Source organism: Microcebus murinus, chromosome 1 (assembly GCF_040939455.1).
Source record: "Microcebus murinus isolate Inina chromosome 1, M.murinus_Inina_mat1.0, whole genome shotgun sequence".
Lineage (NCBI taxonomy): Eukaryota > Metazoa > Chordata > Mammalia > Primates > Cheirogaleidae > Microcebus > Microcebus murinus.
The window spans coordinates 124,070,495-124,094,119 of NC_134104.1; the positions used below are offsets into that span (position 1 = coordinate 124,070,495).

The 23,625-nt window shown below is 41.7% G+C and overlaps 2 protein-coding genes and 1 long non-coding RNA gene across 5 annotated transcripts in view; 1 reads left to right on the forward strand and 2 right to left on the reverse strand.

Annotated features, from left to right (window-relative positions):
* Positions 1 to 927: 927 nt before the first annotated feature.
* On the reverse strand, positions 928 to 2,868 carry LOC105872691 (U8 snoRNA-decapping enzyme-like). Its single transcript, XM_012766918.3, has 3 exons — positions 2,505 to 2,868; positions 2,133 to 2,402; positions 928 to 1,240 (listed from the first exon to the last, which is right to left on the reverse strand). The coding sequence occupies exons 1-3, from the start codon at positions 2,664 to 2,666 to the stop codon at positions 1,025 to 1,027; spliced, it is 648 nt and encodes a 215-aa protein (XP_012622372.1). The 5' UTR covers positions 2,667 to 2,868; the 3' UTR covers positions 928 to 1,024.
* A 3,657-nt stretch (positions 2,869 to 6,525) lies between these two features.
* On the forward strand, positions 6,526 to 14,093 carry LOC105872693 (uncharacterized). The gene is made up of 3 exons (XR_012920522.1): positions 6,526 to 6,786; positions 7,565 to 7,664; positions 14,011 to 14,093. It is a non-coding gene; the product is annotated as an uncharacterized LOC105872693 (long non-coding RNA).
* The window catches only part of NEK11 (NIMA related kinase 11), a 250,945-nt gene continuing 235,281 nt past the window's right edge, over positions 7,962 to 23,625 (reverse strand). For all 3 annotated transcript variants that reach the window (XM_076005375.1, XM_076005377.1, XM_012766914.3), the window contains one exon: positions 7,962 to 14,234. In XM_076005375.1, coding sequence (XP_075861490.1) covers positions 14,015 to 14,234 — 220 coding nt within the window. In that variant the 3' untranslated portion in view covers positions 7,962 to 14,014. The remainder of the gene's footprint in view (positions 14,235 to 23,625) is intronic.

Consider the following 23,625-nt stretch of genomic DNA (forward strand, 5'->3'; position numbering starts at 1 on the left):
ATGTGAGGTGATACATATGTTAATTGGTCCATTTTAGTCATTCCACAATTTATACATATCTCAAAACATCATGTTGTACACAATTAAAATAAATACTTTTTCTTAATTTAAAAAAAATATTTTTTAAAAACCCACAAAAAACATGTGGTTAATAGAGCTTAATATATTTGCAATCTATCCTTTAAGAAAATGTTTGAGTTTTGGAGAGCATGCCTATGGCTCTCTATCTATACCTTTTGTAGTACCTGGCATTTAATAGGTACAAAATAAATATCTGCTGAAAGAAGTGAAGAGCCTCAAGGCCCAGCTATAAGTCTCTTTCTATAATGGAAGGCTCTTTCTGGCACAACAGGGTTAGACAGGGGCTGGGGTCAGTTCTCCTCTGATGTCCCCAGAGTCTAAGGGGTCCCAGGATGAAAGTTCTGGAAAAGAGGCATCAGGACTCATAGGTCTCGGGTCCATGTTAAGTCCAAGGAGATCTAGCCACTTCATCACTCCTCCCCAGTTTCAGGGGAAGAAAAGGATTGGGGATTGGCTGAGACCCTCTTCCACCTTTTAGAAGCCAATTGCTTTGGTCAACCCTCAGGCAAGGGTATGACTAGTTTCAGAAAGCAAAGAGGGTCCTCTGCTTCTCTATCCTCCCCACCAAACATGGACTGGGCTAGACCCTGGAGAGCAGCCATAGAAGAATGTGGGAAGAGACCTGCTATTGCTTTGGAAGATCCTTGCCAACAAGGAGCAGGGTATTGTGACAAATGCTATTTCCTGGACAAACAGGACTTGATGGGGGAAAGGTGTCAGGCTGTGTGTGAAAACATACAGAAAGGTGGCAGGCTATGAAAATCTGCAAGAGCCCCTGGACCTGTGGATTTTTTTCCCCTGACACCCTGAGTTGGGGGGGGGGTCCTCTGCTCAAAACATATCATACACAGTGATCCTTATTTTAATCTGATATCATCTATCACCTCTTAGGGCAGAAGAGAATACATTTCTCCTTTCTCTCTCTCACTCAGTACCAAGGTCCTTATCTCACGTTATGTGAGTTCACGGAGGGTTGCCTCTGTTTATGAGCTGGGTTCTTAAGGGCTGAGACTGCATCAAATTCCAACAGTCCCAATTCCTCGAGGGCTTCCAGTAGCTGCTGCCGGGCAGCACCAATAAAGGAATTCTCCAAAAAGATAGGCAGGCCTCCTATACCATCTCGCAGGGTATACAGTGGTACCCGAACCAGGCCCAGCACCTGTAAAAGAAAGGAGACAGGAGACACTGGGACCACAGGTAGCTCATCCCATTAACTCCGTCCTTTCTCCAGCAGATCTTCCTAGAGCAGATGCCTCACCCCTTATTACCCCAACAGTTCCAGCCCCAAGGCTCATATTTAAATGAGACCCAGTGGGCCCAAACCGCTTCAGGGAAATGACCCAAGATATGCTGTCCAGCCCCATTGATGTTAATCCTTCCCACATCTGTACCTTAACCTCTAGCAGCTCCTGACTCCAGGATGGATGCTTACTTAGCCCTACAACAATGGTTCACAAAATGGGAAACCTAGCTGTAATAGCATCACTTGTGAATTTGTGAAAAATACAAATTCTCAGGTTTCCTCTTGTATCTCCCCCACCCCAAAACGCATTTTGGGAGTGGACTCTAGTATTTGCTGTTTTAATAAGCCCCCTAGATGATTCTGATATTTGTTAAAATGTGAGAACTGCCTTCATATACTGTTTCCCTACTCGCCTAGGATTAAGTACTAGGGCTATATCTTCTGTCTAAGAAAAACAGAGGCCCAACAATAAAAGACTAGGGCAGATACTTCATCATTATCACATTATCAATAGAGAGCAACATAGAGACTTGGATGGGTGTGTTCTAGAAAGATCTCTCCAGAGCCTGAGGAAGAGTAGGGTAGGTAGAAATCTTCCCAGGGAGCCCAGGTTGGCAGTATGATCCAGATTACAGATTAGGAAGATCTCCACTACACCAAGAAAATGGGGAAAAGGGAAACACCAAGGAAATAGGGAAGAGAGCAAGGTATGACAGGGGAAAACCTCCCTAATCAGAGATTCTGGAGCAAGGGAAAGCACAGAGGAGGTAAGAATCGGATGTGGGATGAGGTCCCAGGCTGGCCCCACCTCCAGTCCATGGGCCCTGGCGTTTGTTGCACCAATCTCCACTGCCAACAATTGCTCGAGGGTCAGACGCTTGGCATAAAAGTGGGCCACGACGTTCGGCTTCGAGCCGGCGTGTGAGCTGCGGTAGTCAGCGCGTTCCACGCGGAAGTCGGCCACCGCCTCGCCCAGCTGCTCCAGTAGCCCTCGATTCAGCCCGTCCTCCAGAGTCCTGTCAAGGTTGTCCACGAAGCCACCAGGGAAACCCAGGCGCCCATCGAAGCGCATCTGCATCTGTGGGAGGAGGAAGCGGGTATTGGCAGGGACGCCCCAGAGAAACACCCCAGCGAGGAAGCAGGGCCGAGGGGGGAGTGACCGGCAGCGCCCCCTTCTCACCAGTATGGCGTAGCGCAGTGGGATGCGGCCGAAGAGCGTCCCAGGGTCTGGCGCATAAAGCAGCGCATAACAGGTGTGCCGCCAGGCAGGCCCCAGCGCCAGGGCCTCGGACAGCTCCAGCTTGCGGGCCCCGGCCAGCTCCAGCTTGCGGGCCCCGGCCATGGCCGGACGCTGCCCTGTGCTGTCCCGTTGGCCACGTGGGTAGGCGGGCCGGTCTGGCGGACCAATCCGAGCCTGGGCGGGGTCGCAAGGGCCAATCCCAGAAGGGCCCAGGGGCGGAACCTAGGCGCTTTAGGGCGGAGCAACGTGACTGGCCCCAGCAGCAGCCAACAGGGGCGGGGCTTGCAGACCCGACTGTAGTCCCAGGCCATTGGACCCTCAGGAAACCGAAAGCAGCCTCTGGGTTGGGCCTATCGCGAGGCGGGGCTGCAAGTGTGGTCCCCGCCTTGAACCCGGAGCTAGGCCGGTAAATACGCGCCTGCGTCACAGTCTGGAGCCGGTGGGAGGGTCTCTGATAGTGCAGAGAGCTGGGAAGCTCTTAAGTTTGTGTAGCCTGAGCAGGATTTAATTACTGGAGAGTCCTGGGAGCCTCAGGGGCAATACGGCGTTCGGCAAACTACCTTTGGTCTGGACTGGGTGGTACAGGAAGCCTAGGTTTGGGCTAGGGAGGAAATGAGGCAGGGTTGGCTTCAGAGACCAAGGGTACCCTAGCGACATGGGGATGGGGAGGCACGATGGCGTAAGGAGGCTCTTGAATGGTGGATTCGAGGGGCCTGGGGGACTGAGTGAGTGCGGGGCTGGGGGCAGCGCTGGGCTAGCGTTAGTTCAGATACTCTGGCCCAGGTGAAAATGGTGTCGCTTTCCGAGATGGGGATGAAGGAGGGGACTGGGCATTGACAAGTGTAGTTCTAGTCAGGAAATGGGGTGGCCTTAGATACTGGACAGCTGCTTTTGTGGGTCAGACGCACACAGAGTGGCACATGGAGAAGTCACAGGGTCAGTGAGATTTTCTGGGGGACGGTGGGTGTGGGTGGAACCCTGTGGCGCCGGAAGGGGAGTGAGGAGGAGCGGGAGTAGAGGAAGCCCCCTTGGCTTTCCACACTTTACCTTTGAGCTTGAAGGAGGGTGGGGGACAGCTGCATTACCCTACCACAGGGCAGGGGCTATTCAGGGCCTGATGGTGAGGAACAGGGATTCAGGACACTCCAGGCCAGGTGTTCCCCACCCTGCAGATTGCCCCCACACCAAGAATCAATATTATATATGAGAAAGCAAGAGGCATCTTCTGGACGGCCTGGGTATAAAGGCACAGCCTGTGAGTGACAACACATGATGGCAAAAAGACCAGAACCCACTCAGACACAGGCTTGTGACCTTTGCAAGTCACGTAACTCTCTCAGATCGTGGTTACTCATCTGTTAAATAGAGATGATACCAACCTGTTAGGGACATGGAGAGAAGGGAGGCACTTAGAGCGGTGCAAGACACAAAGTACAGGTAGCCATTGTTAGAGTGGAGGGTGGGGACACAGGGCTGTGTCTTATGTTAAAGACCCAGGGGTTTGAAGTGAGCCACACTTATCAGGCCTCAGTACCCCAAGGGCAGATTAGTGTTGTATGGTGTTATCATTCCTAGCTAGTGTTTCCTAGTCTTCTGAGTTTCAGGGCAGAGATGCCATCTACTATCATCAGGTACCTGGATCTAGGTGATGAGCTGTAGGAGTGACACAATTGCCATTAGCCTGCTAGCGTTTAGGGGACCTTAGACATGGTCCTGGTTTAACATTAGAGTCCCCTTGCACAAAGCTTATAAAAACTTTACAAAAACTGCCTATTCCAGGGTTCAAGCCCAGTCCAATAGAATCAGAATGTCTGGGGGTGGTTTGGGGATATGTGTAGTTTTTAAAATGTGTTTTAGGTGGAATTGAGAATTAGTGCCTTCCCCTTCCCCTGGCCTTCCAATTGTGACTTGTTTTCTCTCCTAGTAGGGCTGTCTTTAAGGATTTAAAGAGTCAAACATGCCATTTTCAGAGCTTTAAGCTGTTCTTTCTTTCCTGGTTGCTTGAGGAGGCTTTTAAAGATGGACTCAGCTTTCTATGGCAACATGAAAAACTATAAAACCAAGGCAACTGCTTTATAGGAATTACTTTTGAGACCAGTGCTTTTTCTGGGTGAATGATTATGGAAGCCTTCAAGACCCCCCCCCCCTCCCCGGCCCTGCCAACCTTGCCTCCTTGTCAAATTCCTCTCTGCCTCTGCTCCACCTCCCCACCCCTACCAACCAGCCCATATTCCATTGTCAGGAGTCAAGACTAGAGGTGGAGGCCTGAGTCCTTTCCTATAGAGCTGCTTCAAGTTCACAATGATAGAAACAAAAAGAATTCAGTGGTCTGCCTTGGAGCATGCTAGGGAACCAATTCATTATTTTAAAAATAATGAGGAAAGGAATTTAGCATGTTTCCAGTTTTTTAAATATGTACTGTATCTCAAAGTTACCGAATATTTGATGAAGGGAAATTTCTCCTATAAGCATTCTAGCTAATTGAAGATTAAGGAGCCAATCAAAATTTTACCATTTTTTAAACAGTGAAGAATTAATAGATCCTATGAAATGATCATCTATAGTTGCCAACATCAGGAAAAGACAGCCAGTTATTATGTACCTCTTGATGGAAGAACTCACCACTCCTATCAATTATTCTTGCCAAAAATTGAACTTTCATTTCATTCTAACTACCAATTCATATGAAATACAAAGGAATACTTTTTAAAAAAATGTCAGAAGGAACTAGAATGATCCAGGTAGTAGTGGATTAGAAGTAGAGACATCAATATGAATTCATATTTTGCTTAAGATAGATACAGGTGGTTACCTATAGAAATATTTATAGATATGTGTATATGTAAGGTTAGTGTATACACTTTTATTTCCTTACTCTGTCAGCTGAGTAGGCCTGGAAGCAATAATAATCCAGTAACAGCAGTCATACCTAGTGCCCAGATTTTGGCTTCTAACACTATTTTCCAATAAAAAGAACCAAAGCTCCTTGAATAAATGCCTGATTTCAGGACTGGGCAGGGAATATACCCATGATGAGCCTGAAACATCTTGTGATGCCAGAGTTGCACAAAAAATATATAACAAAGTGAGGAGGAGCAGGAGGGAGGATGGGAGGGAAGGAAGGAAGGAAAAGAAAGAAACCAAATTGATGAAAGTATGTTAAAGGCACAGCAACTCAGGAACCAGCTGAAAGAGCGCCCAGTGACTAAAGCTGATACAATATGAGCAACAAAATAAAGTAGTATTGGATTATAAGCCAAAGTATAAAATAAATATGTATAGGTCCATACTGATATAAATTAATATTGAATAAATTAATAATTAGGGCAGAAAAAGTATCCCATGCAGGGAAACTGGAAATAACTTATTAATATGTAGCTACTCCATCCTCAAGGAGTGGAGCATAACTGCCTACTCTTTAACTGTGGATTGTATATAGTGACTTCCTTCCAAAGAGTGCAATGTGGAAAGAGGAGGGGGCAATAATTGTAACTTTGTGGAGAAATTTGACAAACACTACCTTGTTCAGGTCAACATCAACACTGATAAGTCACGTTGGTAGAATGTACCCTTAATATGATGTAATTAAAATGGTACTTTTGTCTGTGGTCTTCCTCCCAAAAGGACATACCTCTGTCCAATCCTGAGAAAAACATCAAACAAATCCCAGTGGAGGAACATTCTACAAAATACCTGACCCAGTAAGCCTCAAAATTGTAAGTCATTGTCTTAGTCCATTAGGGCTGCTGGAACAAAATACCATAGACTGGGTGGTTTATAAACAACAAAAATTTATTTCTCACAGTTCTGGAGCCTGGGAAATCCAAGATCAAGGTGCTGGCAGATTCGGCATCTGCCAGCTGTCATGCCACTTCATGTTCATGGAAGACCTTGTTGCTGAAACCTCACAGATGAGAAGGGCTGAGACCCTGGGGTCTATTTCATAAGGTCACTAATCCCATTCATGAGGGCTCCGCCCTCATGACCTAATCACTTCCCTAAGGCCCCACCTCCAAATGCCAACACAATGGGGTTAGGATTTCAACATATCAATTTGGGGGGAACAAAAATATTCAGTCTATAGCAGTCATAAAATACAATGAAGTTCTGAAAAACTCTCACAACAAAGATGAGCCTAAGCAGCTGTGACATGACTAAATGGAATGTGGTCTCCTGGAGCAGAAACAGGACATTAGAGAAACACTAAGGAAACCTGAATAAAGTACAGACTTCATGAATTATAATGTGTCAGTATTGGTCCATTATTGTAAGAAATGTTCTCTAACAATGTAAGTTGTTAATTATAGGTTAAACTAGGAGTAGTATTTGGGACCTCCCTGTAGTATCTTCACAAATTTCGTTAATATAAAACATCTAAAAAAATAGTTCATTTAAGAAAAATTCATGAGGATGCCATCAGTAAAACCTAGACTGAAGAAAAGTTTAAAGGACAAATGACCAGATTTCTTCCATAAATGAATTACAAGGGGAAAACAGACATGGAGACAGAATCGATACATTAAAAGACATTGAGGAGACATAGCAATTGAAGTAATTGGGCTTTTTTGGATTCTAGTTTGAACAAAGGAAAAGTCAAACAGTGAGGGAAATGTGAATCCTGAGAGGACATTTGATATATAGAAATTATTGATAAGTGTTTTAGGTGTGATAATAGTATTGTGGCTATGTTTTGTAAGGGTTCTTTATCTTTTTGAGATACATACTGTAATATTTATGAATGACATGATCAAATAATTCAATGAAGGGGTAGAGGCTAAGGGTATAACTAAAATAAGATGGGCCATGAATTCATAATTTTGGAAGCTGGGTGATCTGTCTATTCAGGAATTATCATGTTATTCTTTTATATATTTTGATGTTTTCCATAGTAAAAAGCTAAAAAGAAAAATAATAAGACCTTTGGCTTCTCATGAAGTTAAAGGTAAAGGTTATCATTTACATTTGAATAAAGTTTTGCATTTCACAAAACCTTTTCACAGGTAGGATCCCTTTGGATCCAAGAAGAGCGACAGAGAGGTAAGGTCTAAGCTCACTTTTTAAGTGGGGAGAAGACTACAACCAGCATCTACTATTTGCCAGGTAACTTTAAGATTTTCTAGATGCTTCGAATGCAGAGCCATGGTTGAGGTCCACTAATTTAGAAGAATATATACAACATGGGATGGACGAAGTGGTACCACCAGCAGAGACCTACCAGCTAGATGCTGGTGGGTAATTTTTATCCCATAGGACTTCCTGAATGGATTAAATTCTGTTTATTGTTGTTATTATTATCTCTAGGCATTCACATACCCAAAATCCCACCCAATAGCCTTAAAGGAGGTGGCATTCTCTAGAAGCCAACCCTCTTTTTGGTTTGGGGTACAGCACCAAAGATATCCACTGCTTTGTTGTCCAGAGCTCATTAAGTAGATCCTTTTTATTATAAGAGCAGAATTTTTCAGATGCCTCAAGCTTCATGCCTAGACCTCTTCACCTGCATACCCTACAAGCACCTCAAACCCAACACATCTGGGAATGAACTCAGTGTTTTTCCGGCCCTTGTTTGCATCTCCTTTTGTATCCCCAGTGCTGTGTGTGGCCTATCTCCTGATCAGTCACCCATGCTGGAAACATAGGAGTCCTCACAGTCCCTCCTTCACCTTTCTATCCACCCAGTCAGTTCTCACTTCTCCCAGTTCCCGCTTATCACCTCCTTCTAAAACATCTACATCAGATGCAGGTCACCTCCAGCCATCAGATGCACCTGCAACCAAAACATCTTCATCTTTTCCCACCTGGATTATACCTTTAACTGCCTTCCTCTCCTGCCTCCAGTCTCACCTTCTTCAAACCTTTCCTCCACACATTGCCATGATACAGTTAAAGCTTATGAGCATCAGGGACCGCCCCCAGCTGCAGGATATAGCAGAGCAAACTCAACAGCACAGATCTGAGCTTTGGCTCTATATAGTGATCTATTCATGAGAATAGATTCATTTCATCTATATAAAATGCAGTGACACCACCACCATAAACTTTCATTATTTCACGGTGTCTGAAGGTCAGGAAATATAGAATGGTTTAGCTGGGTGGTGCTAGCTCAGGGTTTCTCATGAGGTTTTAGTCCAGGTGTCAGTCAGAGCTACAGTCAAATGAAGACTTGATTGGGCTGGAGAATATGCTTCTAGTGGCTCACTGACATAGCTGGCAAGTCGGTGCTGGCTGTTGGCAAAAATGCCTCGGTTTTATATCACATAGATCTCTCCATGGGGTTGAATGTCTTTACAACATAGTGATTGGCTTCCTCCAGAGTGGGTGATACAAGAGAAAACAGTCTCTTGTATCTTTTATGACCTAGTCGTTTATGATCTAGTCTCAGAGGTCATACACAAGCACCTTTATGGTATTCTATTGGTCACACAGGCTACCCCTGATGCAATGTGGGAGGGACCTCCGGAGGGAATAAGTACCAGAAGTGAAGATCATGGGAAGTCATCTTGGAGGCTGGCTACACCCCTTCCTCTCTGAACCCTGCATAATCATTCTCATATTTTAGGTACCACCAACACCAAAATATTTCAAATTCGCAGAACTCATAGGGCTATGTCCCCCATCTTTACCTGCAAGATCTTTTCCTCCCTTTTATTTGTCTGGTGAGTTCTTATCATTCAAAACTGTGTGCCTACACTTAGTGCCTGGTACAGGATGAGAACTCAATACACATTGAGCTAAAATCCAAAGAGTAGAATTAGACCACATCTACAGAAGAGAAGGCCAAGGTAGGTGCCATGCTCCCATTCTACATTGCCTTGAAACATGTGGAAAGCCAGGAAAGCCAGAGTTTGTGGTTCACCTGGACCATTTTGAAAAAGAATATCTGTATTTTTTCTAAGAAGCCACAGGGTCATTTAATGAGAGATAAACTTCTTGCAAATTTGTGAAAACCAATGCCAAAAAGAACAAAGTCCAAGGATTTATAAAATGTGTCGGGGAAGGGGTAGGGGGAATGATGTGAGAAGAAGGCAGGTATATTGTTTAGCTTGTTGCTTTAATAATGCTGCATGACAAACAACCACGAGACCCACATAGCATACAGCAATAAACATTTGTTTCTTGCTCAGGAGTTTGCAGATCACCTGGCATGGCTCTGCTTTATTCTGCAGTGGCTGGGGAAGCTCTGCTCCACTTCTCTAATCCTCCTCCTGTGACAGGTGGGCCAGCTGGTAATGGTAGAGGCCCAAGGGAGTATACCCTGCCGCACCAACACATTTCCACCCCCTGAACATATCACGCAGCCAAAGCAAGTTCCCTGGCCAAACTCAGAGTCAAGGGACTGGAAATATTGAGAGCTACAAAGTAACAGGGAGGAGTAAATTGGGACCAAAAATTTAATCTATCAAAGTGGGGAAAAGCCATGATATTTTGCAAAGAAAAAAAAAAAAATTTCTAGCCATTGAAAGATTTTCTCCCAAACTAAACCTACAAAAATCTACTTTGAAAATATTCCTGTTGGAGCCAAGTGTTCAATTCTGTATAAATGTCAATGACTATGATGCTTCTCATGAATATTTATGAATATGCTATTTCATAATGCATATTTGTTGAACCAAATTTTTGAACTTCTCTCTGAAGTTAGGGAAGGCCTGAGCATCCTATGGGTTCTGGTGATGATGATCACTTTGGGGTTACACATGCAGATTAACAAAATGTAACATGAGTTGAGGCATTGTGCAGAAGAAGCAAAGCTGGTTTGGAGAGCCACTCACTTGCCTTTTCATAGCTGCTTCTTCATGGTTCTCTCGGCTCTTAGTTGACTTTCAGCACATCTCTAGTCAAGTGCTAGCTGAAAATGGCTAAAAGTGTTTATCTTTTGGGTGTATTTGTATGGGAGTAATAGAATCACAGAAGCCTTCAGGGATGAATCTCCAATGGTGAAAGATGAGGTGGCTTGACAATAATGTTAATAATGTTTCCTTCAAAATTGTGAGCATTTTATAGCATTTAAAGCACTTCTACATGTTAGGCCGAAGCACACTGGCAATTTCATATGATTCGACCTATTATATCATTTATCCTTGACAGGAGTTTTCAGACATAGGCAGAAAATAGATTTAGAGAAGTCACTTGCCCTAGATCACACAGTAAATGGCAAGAGTGGGTCTAGAATCCAAGTCATCTAGTATCAAGTTCAATTGTCTTTTTCCTTACATAGGTTTTGGCAGAAGTATTTTTAAGCATTCTTTACTCTGTGTCTACCCCTCCCTCCTCCCTCCTCTCTCTCTCTTTCTCTCTTACACACACCTCACTTCTCCCTCTCTTTGCCTCTTTTTTGGTCATTTATCATCTTGGTGTCCTGACCCCATTCTCTTCTGACACACTGGTTAGTGGAGTGGTCCCATTATCCTGAAAGAGGTCTGTGGGGTATTTTCTCTCCTTGAGCCTCCACTTCATTTGTCAGCCCCCTTTACTCTGTGCCCACTGTGTTGTCTGGACTCTTACAACACAAGTGGAGCTTTTGCTCCAGCCTCAGCCCCAAAGACATTAAATAATTAACTTCCATCACTCTCCTTTGTGTGCTTTATCTCCACATCACCCAAAATAGCTGGTGGCATTTCCTTTGCATAAATAGAAAGCAGAAAGGCCAATTGGCATTTGTGAAATATATATGTATTTTTCACAAAGCAGCAAGCTAGCAGGGTCCCTTTATTCCTTCATTCCTGAGACTGTCTCATAACAAGCAACTTCCTAGTTCTTTAACTCCTCAGCTAAAATTTCCCCCACCATCTTGTAGTTGGTTAGTTATTAGTACCCATACTGAAGTGGTCCAAAATTAAGACCAACTATAGTTGAAGGAGAAAGCATTTCCCAGTGGTATTAATAATCACAAAAACATATTTTTCTTAGGTTATTTTAAATTTTGCTCCTCACCCTCACCCCAGTGAGCCAAATGAAAGGTAAAGTTGAGTGAGCTTCCCTTAAGAGGCATGGAGCTGAGCCAGGCACAGCGGCTCATGCCTGTAATCCTAGCACTCTGGGAGGCCAAGGTGGACGGATTGTTTGAGCTCAGGAGTTTGAGACCAGCCTGGGCAAGAGTAAGACCTCCGTCTCTACTAAAAATAGAAAGAAATTAGCCAAACAACTAAAAATATAAAAAATTAGCCGGGCATGGTGGTGCGTGCCTGTAGTCCCAACTACCTGGGAGGCTGAGGCAGGAGGATCCCTTGAGCCCAGGAGTTTGAGGTTACTGTGAGCTAGGCTGACACCACGGCACTCTAGTCCGGGCACAGAGTGAGACTCTGTCTCAAAAAAAAAAAAAAAAAAAAGGCATGGAGCTGTGATCCAAAATGCTATTTTAATATTTCTTCCTAGCTCTGTTTTCTTTTAAGCCTGGGGTGCTGTATAGCACAAATCCCTGGAGGGTAGGATGATTTCAGTCTCCACCTGTCTTTTTAGAAACATATTCTGAAATGTAGGGTATTTTCCCCTGGGCATGTTAATCTGTTTGTGAAAGAAACTATTTGAAAATATAGCTATTTCTTCTTCAGACTCAGCAACTCCCACAAATTTTCTTCTGTTCTAATGATATAAAAACCATCAGTAAGGAGATTCAGAAATTTTTATTAACTTGGATCCTACTGTGGTTTCCCCCTCTTCCAGGCTCATTTGCAACCTGGGTGATCCCAAAAGGACATGGGGGCTTGGGGAACTCTTCCTGGGGTGAAGTCTCTTCCCCGTTAACATGATGGAAATGTCCATGTCCACTCTCAGCAGCGTGGTCACAGGCCCCACCTGTCCAGGGTTTCCCAGGGCAAACCTGATTTTTGATGTCCTAGATTTTGACTTGGGAAACATGCTCAAGTTTGCAATTCTGAAAAATCTCAGATCCCACCTCCAGAAGCCAATATTTGGGGTCTGCTCTTCCTGCTATAGACACAGGGGCTGTGAGAGCACAGATACGCTGCTGTCTTCCAGTCTCCCAGCCAGGAATGATTCCCCAGCGTGCAGGGTGGGGTGATGGTGGTGGTGGTGAGAATGGGCATCATGAGCTTTGGGAAAAGGCAGAGTGAAGATTTGTGCTGCCCCCAATACTTCTCTACAGTGTCAGGGAGCTGTGGGAACACAGAAGAATGATGTTCATAGCTCTTGAGCACTGGAGAAATTGTGCATTCACTTGGGTGGCGGTTCCTTTGGTCACTGGGCAGAGATAGAAGTAAAGCCACAGGATACACAGAGACTTAGAGCCCAGTGGTCATGATGTAAGACCACCAGTTTTGTGGCGGTTGTGTGGTAACAGACCAATACACCAAAACAGCAGGAGTTGCGGCAGAGAAAGTTTTATAATCCAACAGCAGCCAGCTGAGGAGGTGGGAGAGAACCTCAATTCTGCCTCCCTGAGGAGTTTTGGACTGGGATTTTAAGGGAATTTTGGTGAGTAGGGGGCTGAGGAGCTGGGGAGTTGCTGACTGGTCAAAAAGTAAGGGGTGACGTCATGGGATAGGGAGATGAAGAAACTGGATTCCTGTGCTGAGTGGGCTCCTTGGAGGAAGTTTTGAGACTGGCTGGTGTCAGCAGACCCCTGGAATGCAGAATCTGGAAAACATCTCAAAGGGAAAACTTGAGGTTTGTTAACATTAAAGATGCTATGTACAGAAGTTAGGACCTTATGACAGGCTATGAGACTTACACAGTAAGCTTGTAAGGAAGTAGGCTATAGGGTAAACTGGTTAATGCTAAGCTAAGCATAAATTAGCCGCTCTAAGTAATGATTATCATTAATACATGTGTTACATTTGACAAAAAACTTTTGCATAAGGAAAAGATAAAATAGGTAATTTATTCTGTGATCATTATAAATATATTTATTATGAAAAAAGACTTCAATGATCTATTGATGAGTTTGGAAAAAAATCACAGAGGAGAATAACGTTTTGGATTTTTAATCCAGGGGCAAAAGTGGACCCAAAATAGGTCATCTGAGACAGGCATGTCTGACTCCTGGGCTGCGGCTCAGCATGTTAGAGGCTAATGTCCAGTGACCTTCACAAGCAGCCCGCCCACAGTCCGCAGAGACCCCGGATGGGCACTGAGCTCTGTCCTCCAATTATAAATGGTAAAGCGCACAGGGCTTCTCCCAGACCATTGCCAGGGTGGTTCAACCCTACTGGAAGCCCTAGGGTGCACACGAGGGAAATGCTTTCCAAGAAGCCAAATTTGATCTATTAATACAAGCTTATCTCAGGGTATAGTCCAAACCTCACTTATAATCTGAGTACAGGCGGCCCTGTTTTCTGCTCTCTGCAGGGGACATTACTTCGGACAAGGAATTGAAAGTGAAGATGGTAGCTCCAGTTCTGTGCTCATTTCCCATAACAGAGTCCAGCTTACATGTTTAATGGATTTTCACAGAAAGTTGTCCACTTGAACTTCTGTTTGTTTTTGACAGTTGCTTAGTGATGGCTCTGGAGAGTCGACCCTGTCCCCATTGTGATCAGCAACTGCTCCTCAAAGTAGAGGAGCTGGTCTACTTCAAAACAGTCGCTGGCCCGAGGCACCACTTTCTCCAGACACTCCCGGATCTCTGCTTCGCTGGCCTTCTGATGCCTGGCTCTCTTGAGGTAATTATAGACCTCTTCAAATACTTCTGTCCCCAGCTTCTGTATGGCTGATCTGCCAAGAAAAAGTTAGGAAAGATTATGAAGAGCTACACAATAAGATCACCTGCCAAAAAAAAAAAAAAAAAAGTTTTTAAATTACACATTTAACTTCGTTATCCTAGGATTCAGAAAAAAAAAGGGGGAAAAATAAGGCACATTGTCTCTACCCTAAATATTCAACAATATTCAACAAATAATGCTTCAACATCTAGTATGTGCCAGGTCCTCACTCACACACAGAATGTCAGGTGGTTCTAAGTGTGATGAAAAAAAAGCAGAGTGAAAGCAGGGAGATCCTTCTGAGGAAGTGTCATTTGAGCAGAGACCCTTACGAAGGCAGGCATATAAATACTAGGGACAAGAGAATGTTGGCCCTAAGGCTGAGACACATTGAAGAAATGCCAAGAAGGCTATTGTGACTGGAGGTGGCAGAACAAAGGGGAAGAGGATGGTGGGATATGAGATCCAGAAATAGTTAATAATAACAAAATAATAAGGAAGAATATGAGGAGGAGAAAAATTGTTTTATTAGCCACTTGCCAGGTGCTTTTCTACCTACTATACTCTTACAATTGCACTTAACCTTTACAACAGTTGTATGAGGAAGGCATTTTTTTTTAAGTCCCCATTTTACAAATGAAGAAACTGAGGTTTAAAGGCAAAAAGTAATTTGGCCAAGTTCCCACCAAGGCCAATGTTCATTTTTCCATACTTACCTCCAGTTTTTGTCCATATGTAGGCATAATCTTTTCACTGTTATAATCATATCGCCATATCTACTGTATTTATTTCACCTTTGACTATTTTCCTGTATCTCCAGAAAGGGTCACAAACTCAAGACTTATGGGCAAAACTTGGCCCATGTTTTGTTTAGTCAATACCATCGTTTATTTTGTTTGATTTATTAAAATTATAATTATTATTAAATACTTTAATGTGAATGTCTTTAAGGCAGGGCTTGCACACACTCTCCACTCTGAGTTCTCTGACTGTCTTTGACCCAACTCCCCCATTTTATACGAAGCTGCTTCTGATAGTTCTGCCTGCTTGACTCAAGGACATTCAAGTTGGTGAATTTTGCTATATAATTCTTCAAATTTATCATATTTAATGGCTGCATATTGTTCCACTGAGTTTATGTGCCAACATTTACTCCACCAAACAATTAGCTTTTTTCACCCTTTTCCATAGTGTGACCATCTTTAGACATGTAGCTTTTTCAGTTAGGGGAATATCTTCTAGCTTCAAATTTTCAGGAGTGGTGCTAATTATATGGTGTGTTCACTCTGTAAAAATTCGTATGTGCACTTATAGTTTATTTTTCTGTATACATGTTATACATTTTTAAAGCATTAATGCTTAACAGTAATGATGGTAATGTTGATAACAACATTGAAGGCATTAATCAGAGACTCTCTGATTCATTTTATAAGCTTTTATTGTTCAGTGCTATTCAACCTTGTAATCTCTAGAACACAAGGATACGGGTTAGGTATTGTGGTAGATAGAAAGAATATTAAGTAATTCTTCCTGCTCTAGTTTAGAAGCTAGTAATGACAATGCAAGACATACAGATTTTTAATTTTAGCTAACATTTCTACACTATTCCCAGAGTGCTAGAATTACAGGTGTGAGCCACCATGCCCAGCCTCCTTTTTGTTTTTTAAATGCAACACAAGTTTATTTCTACCTTCCCGCCTTTGCACTAGCTGCATCTTCTTTCCTGGAATGCATTTCCCGTTGACATTTACATCACTGACTTGGTATTTCCATTCAGATCTCAGCTTATCAACTTCTCAGAGAAATTATCTCTTACTACCCAGTCTAAAGTAGCTGCCCAGTAACTCCGTAGGATCACACCTTAACTATTTACATAGCACTTAACTCTCTGATGATTTTCTTTATGTTTTGGTGTGTCTTTTTTTATTGTTGGTCTCCCCATGCCACTAATTAGCATAAAAATTCCGTGAAGGAGGGATCCAGTGCCTAGAACAGGGCTGGGCATGCAGTAGGTGCTCAGGAAATATTTATAGAATGAAGGAATGACCTATACAGTCATTAAATATCATGTGAACACCATAAAGTGCTAGTTAAGGTTACAGTTGGAGAAATCAGGGAACACCCTATGGAGGAGGAAGCGCCATCTAACTTGGGCCATAATGGCTGGAGGGAAACAAGGTGAGGGTACAAGTAGGACCACTAGGAATTCAGGGTGTCATGTTGGCAGGTGAGTAGGATGCATGAAGATGAGGGTGAGAACCACATGAACATGACATTTAAAGAAACCTTAGAATTTGACAAGCAATATCACTTACTGATAATAGAGAAGCCCAAGAAATGCCCCCTGAAATTATAATAACAATTTTTAAGCTTTTTCTATATGCCAGGCTTTATTCTGAGTTATCCCCTCATAACATCCCATTAAATCCTCACAACTACTATATGGATAGATATTACTATTATTCCCATTTTATAGATGAGGAAGCTAAGGTACACAGGAGATAAATAACTTTCCCACTGCCACAGTTTGCAAGTAAGTGTTGGAGTGCAGATTTGAACCCCAGTGGTTTTCACTCCAGGGCTAGTTCTTTTCATCATTGTAATATGGGCTTTGGATTAAAAGAGACCCAGGTTGAATCTTAGCTCTACCCTTCACTGGCTGTATGATCTTGTGCCAGTTATTTAATGCTATCATCTCAATGTTAGTGTCCCCCCAAAATTTACACATTGAAACTTTATCCCTGGAGGTGGGGTCTTTGGGGAAGTGATTAAATCACGAGGGCAGAGCTTTCATGAGTGGGACTAGTGCCCTTATAGAAGAGATTCAGGGAGCATGTCTGTCCCTTCTACCATGTAAGGCCACATAGCAGGTGCTCTGTGAGGAACAGGCCCTCACCAGATAATAAATCTGCTGGCACCTTTGAGGTTGGACTTCCCAGCCTCCAGAACTGTGACCAGTAAATTTCTGTTACTTATAAATTAGCCAGTCTAAGGTATTTTGTTATAACAGCAGAAATGGACTAAGATATTTAACTTCTCTGAGCCTTAGGTTTCTCATATTTAAGTGAGGATTTTACACACACACAGACTGCAGAGCAAAATACCTGCCACCTACCAGGCACCACCTACCTATTGTTTTACTATCATGCATATTATTGTTGCTTTTCCAATGGTGAATTATACAAGAATCCTATTTCTGTTTAATTGGAAGCCTCAAGCAGTTTTATAGTTCTATCCTGGGCTAAGATACTATTTAAATATTTTTTTAACTTCTCTGGATGAAATTGAAAAAGATAAGAAACAACACAAGGAGGCTAGTGACACAGTGGGAGTAAAAAACATGTAATTTTATAGAAATCATCATGAAAATCTCATTTGCCAGAAAGCCTGAAGACAATACAGATAGTTCTTCAGGGATAGTTTAAGGAAACCCTGAAAATGATTTTATGGAATATAAGAAATCCCTGCACATCAAATATGCATGAGTCACGGCAGGAATAGAATGGTACCATGTATTTTATCTTTAGTACTACCATTTCAGCAATCATTTGGTGCTAACAAGCATCCAGAATCTTATTAAGCCTAGTGTTTCAAATGGCTGTCTCTGAATCAGGTGGGCAAAGACAGCACAGCTCTCTCTCTCCAGGGTCAGGCAAGTGCACTGGTAGGTGCTTTGGTGGCATGCAGCACACTCACGTACGTGGCACCTGTGACTTGAAGGCCCCTTTCTGTCATGGTGCTTCTCTCCTTCTCAGTCCACCCTCAGCAGAATCTTGAACGCAGTTGTTGGTTTAGTGTCCTGTTAAAGCTAACCATTCCTGAAAGGATTATTTTACTTGTGATTTAAATTCCCCCCATTATTCATAATCGCAGTAAATGTAGATGGGCCAGACTCACTGACTGATAATCAAAACCCAGCTAGGTATTGTTTACAAGAGTCATACTTAAAACATGTGCCATTGAAAGGGAGAAAGTAAAAGAATTTTTAAAAAAGATACCAGGCAAATAATAACCAAAATAAATCCTAGGTAGCTATATTAATATCAGACAAATGTATTTTAAGTAAAGAAAAAAAGCATTATTAGGGATGAGGACACTATATAATTATAACAGTTTAATTTTACAAGGAAGAAATAAACATTATAAACTAACATGCATCTAATAAAATAGAACCAAAATGCATAAACCACTATAGAGAGAAACTATCAAATACAGCCTCATAATGTAGGATTGTAGTGTACCTCGCTCAGTTATAGATAGGTGAAGCATTCAAAATATTAGTAACGATATAGAAGAGCTGAACAACATATGTAATGAGCTGATCTTAATAGACACACATAGAGCTCTTCCCTCCCTGACAACTAGAGAAAACACATTCTTCCCAGGCTCCCATGAAACATTTACAAAAACTGATTGTATTATAGACAATTCAAGTCTCAACACATGCCAAATGTTTGATTTCATATAAAATCTAGTTACCTGACAACAATAAAATTGCTAGAAATATGTAACAAAAATATAGATTAAACATTTCCACATGTGAGCACATTTTAAAACATATTCTAAATAAATTATGGGTCAAAGAAGAAATCAGCCATGCCATAAACAAACTCATTTTAGGCTGACAGAAAGTGTTAGGTGCTCTAGCCTTGCAATATTGCAGTGTAAATTTATTCTGATACTTGGAAAACACTATTATTTCTGCAATGATGCATTTGAATATTTTAGGATTCATAAACTAGAAAATTCTATTTAAGGAGACTCTTATTATTATCTAAGATGTGAGAAGGGAGGGCAGTGTTCTCTGAGTTGTTCAAATTAAGGAAGGAATCCTAAGTTTCCTTTTTCAAAGAGAGGGAAGTGGGGTGGGAAGAACTATCCCTTTAGTTGGGTATCTCAAATAAAAAGAACTTATATTTTTTTCTCATCTATTTCTTCCTAAGTTCCATTTCTGTTCTCAATTTTAACATCTTTTTCAAGAATCAAGTCTTCTAAGTTTTTTAGAGATTCCTAAATATCATTTTAGTTCAAATCCTTCATTTATAGGCTAAGTGCTCTCTCCAAGGTTGAACAGGCTGTTGGGGACAAAGAGGGACTAGAACACAGGTCAGTGCTCTGTGGACTGGGTAATGGTCCCTTACACAAGAGACTTGGAGGAAGGTTCTTCAGGGTTCCAAAGTTTGGACTGCTTGGGGAAAATCCTGAATATGTGTTTGGCTAACTCCCCCGCTAAAAACTCCATTAAACTACAAGAAAGCTCTTCCTCTTCCCCTGCCCCTTTCTTCCAAACTGAGTCTCTCATCCTTCAGATTCCTTTACTTACCTCTTCCTGTAGTAACTTTTCATTTATAAATGCATATTTGATTACATATATTCATTTGCCCATCAGTTATTGACTACTCTGTGTACCCTCTAACAATTTATCTCTACTTCTTAGGGGCTCTAAAGAACAGGTGCATGTCTGCTTAATTTTATAAGAACTTCAGAAAAAAATGTCCTCACATTAAAATATTATTTTAATTTTGAAAATATCTCATACTTACATAAAAGTTTTTCTAATTGTCCAGTAACACTGCCTAATAACAAAAAGATTCAGAATAATCATGAGTTGCATTTAAGTGTCCTATCTCTTTAGTCTCCTTCAATAATCTGCACTCTACATAACCTTTAGAAAGTTATTTAGTAGAATGTCCCTCAATTTGTGTCGTCCCTGCCTGTGGGTCTTCCCAACTCTTACCCTCTGGTTATCTCTCCTTTTATATATCAGCCTGAAAGACAACTTCAGGAGTAGTGCCCTTCATTATCTTGGGGTGCTAGTAGAGAGCTCCACTATGCCAGTTCAAGAGGGTTCTCATTTCTCTTGGGTCCAAAAAGAGAATAAAAAAGCCCTGGTAGCAGTAGGAGAAGGATCTTGTCACTTCCAGGTGCCTACTAGTAATTGTCCACACAGCCTTGGTCCTGTGGTTCCTATTGTACTATAAGAAATAAGGGCTACCGTTAAGGAAAGGAAGCAGCTTGTGAAGTTTCCAGAAGCTCAGGAAAGAATACCCAAATGTCCCCCAAATTTCCCTGTACCCCCTGTCCTCGTCACACTATATAAATCCTACCACTGAAGGGTACACTCATAAAGCTGAAGGGATTGCTTCTCAACGCAGCTATTAGCTTCTTAGCACAAGGTTCAGGGGCTGTGAAGCTGAGCATAATGGGAGGAGGACTGAAGCCCCACCAGTGCTGGCTGGGATTCTGCTACCAACTTTCTGGTGTCACTGGGTGAGTGACTGTCATTTTTCAGAGCCTCAATTACTTCACTGCAATTTAGACTAAATGATTTCTAAGGCTTCCTCTGGCTCTAAATGTTCAGATTCTATTGTAAGTGAGAGCTCAGGAAGATATTCTTTGCTTACAGGTGATCAATACATATTTGTTGAAAGTGAATAAATAAATGTTTCAAAGCCCAGTGGAAAACTAAACACTTTGTGAGCCATGAATTTCACTCTTTTTGTTAATAATATCTCAAGAATAAAATTCTTTTTAAGAACTTTCAGTCATATGAGTAGTTCTTGCCCAGGGAAAGAGGGAAAAATGAAAGGAAACTTATTATTATTTTTTTTTTTTTTTAATTTTTTTTTTTTGAGACAGAGTCTCACTTTGTTGCCCAGGCTAGAGTGAGTGCCGTGGCGTCAGCCTAGCTCACAGCAACCTCAAACTCCTGGGCTCGAGTGATCCTTCTGCCTCAGCCTCCCAGGTAGCTGGGACTACAGGCATGCGCCACCATGCCCGGCTAATTTTTTATATATATATCAGTTGGCCAATTAATTTCTTTCTATTTATAGTAGAGACGGGGTCTCGCTCTTGCTCAGGCTGGTTTTGAACTCCTGACCTTGAGCAATCCGCCCGCCTCGGCCTCCCAAGAGCTAGGATTACAGGCGTGAGCCACAGCGCCCGGCCAGGAAACTTATTTTTTAAAGGGTCTATTAAGTACCAGGGACTTTGTGTTTTATTTCATCTTTGTGAAATTTTCTTATATTTTTTATATTTTGAGAAAAAATTATATATGGTAAAATTTATTCTTTTGAGTTTACAGTTCTGTAAGTTTTGACAAATTCATGCAGTTATATAGCCTTTACCTCAATTGAGATACAGAAGAATTTCATCCTCCCCCAAATTGCCTCCTACCCTTTTGTAGCCAACTCCTCCTCCCACCCCTTTCTGATCCTTCAGTTTTGCCTTTTCCAGAATGTCATATGAGTAGAATCATTCAAAATGTAGCTTTTTGAGAACTAGTGCCTCTCACTAGGCATAATGCCTCTGAGATTCATTCAAGCTATTGCATGTATCATAGTTTGTTCTTTTTGATTGCCTATTAGTATTCCATTTTATAGATGTGTCATAGTTTATTCATTCATAGTTGGCTAACATTTGGGTTGTTTCCAGTTTTTGAAGATTATGAATAAAGTTGCTATTCATATATAAATTATTGTATAGACATATATTTTCATCTTACTTGGATAAATACCTAGGAGTGGAATTGCTGGGTTGTATGGTAGCCTTAGAAGAAACTAACCATTGCTTCTTGGCCTTTTGGGTAAGATCAAGTATGAAGAAACCACCCAGCTGTTTTCCAAAGTAGCTGTTCCATTTTGTATTCTCACAAGTGCCTGAGAGTTCCAGTTGCTCCATATCCTTGCCAGGATATTTTTTTGGTATTTTTTTTAAAACTTTAATGCTTAAACACTTTGATATGTATTTTTAAAATTTATTATTTATGTAATCCTATGAGGTACATGATATGACCCCTGTTTTATAGTTAAGGAAAGTAAGGCACAGACATTAAGTAACTTAAGCATCAAATGGCACTAGCTTTGGGGAAGGGGGTAAAGATTGGTTCTCATTCAGGCTTTATGCCCAGCCAGTCACTCACCTCTCCAGGATGGTCATTGTCTTCCTTTATAAAATGAAGTCCTTAACATCTGGAACAATCTGAAAGCTGATCTTAATATCTATGAATCCTCCTTCACAATCTCTGTGGAGGTATTGCCAATGGATACAAAGGAGGTCATTATCATCTAATATTTATTACTCAAGCCCCCAAATATATGAGAGGATTTTTAGAGCCTCCAAACATAAAAATATTTACTGATGAAATAGTTGTGTATAAAATTAGTCCACCCTAAACATACCTCTCTGCTGAATGCCAGCTTCTATCTCTCTCCATCACACTAAGAGTTCTGTTGCTTGTGGGTTCCGTGAAGAGGTAAACATTAAGTGCAAATGCAGTGTAAACTGACATCATTAAAATGGCATTGCAAAACATGTAGAAGATGCAGGATTTCCCACAGTGCTTGCTATGGTTTGAATGTGTCCTCCAAAGTTCATGTGTTGGAAACTTAATCCCTAATGCAGCAGTGTTGAAAGGTGGGACCTTTAAGAGGTGGTCAGGTCATGAGGGATCTGCCCTCATGAGTGGATTAATGCCATTATCATTATGAGTGGATTAAAGAATGCCATTATCATTATCCCATGCATGGAAGTGCAGTTTTGATAAAAGGATGAGTGTGGCCTCCCCCTTCCTTCTCCCTCTCTCCTGCTCTCTTCACCTTCTGCCTTCTGCTATGGGAGGATGCAGCAAGAAGACACCAGAGGCTGGTACCTTGATATTGGACTTTCCAGCCTCTAGAACTGTGAGAAATGAATTTTTTTCCTTTTTAAAACTCAGTCTGTGATATTCTGTTATAGCAACACAAAACAGACTAAGATGGTGATGAAAGTCATGCTGGAATCTTGTATTCTCATTAATAAGGATCTGAGCATTAGGTCAGTTAACTATTAAAAACAGAAAAATTAATCATAGTGACAATAGATGCTTCAAATAGAATGATTTAAATTTTAGAGACTTGGAAGAAGACTTTAAGAAAATCAATAAGATCCTCAAATACTTTTTTTCTAAAAATAATCCTCTGTATAATTTTACTATATTTGTTCCTTCATGTCTCCCCAGTCTCCTAACATTTGAAAGCCCAGTGATTGGTCCCTAAACCTCTTCTGTCCTCTATCTAATTCACTCCCAAGGTGGTTCCTCTAGTCTCATAGTTTTAAATGCTTCCTTTAAGCTAATGGTTCTCAAATATGTGCTTCTCTTTTCTCCTCTAAACTTCAAACTCATATATTCAGCTACCCACTTGATATTTTTATGTGGATGTCCATTAGATATCTTATGGTTATCATGCCCAGTTGAATTCCTGATCTTTCCTTTAGAATAGTCTAATGCTGCAGCCTTCCACATTTCTGTTCATATCAGTTCCTGCCTTCCAATTGCTTAGGTCAAAAATCTTTGAGTCAGCATTGATTCTTTTCTTTCTCTCATACTCTAATAGTCCAGTTTGTCTCATAATCAGATCAGTTAG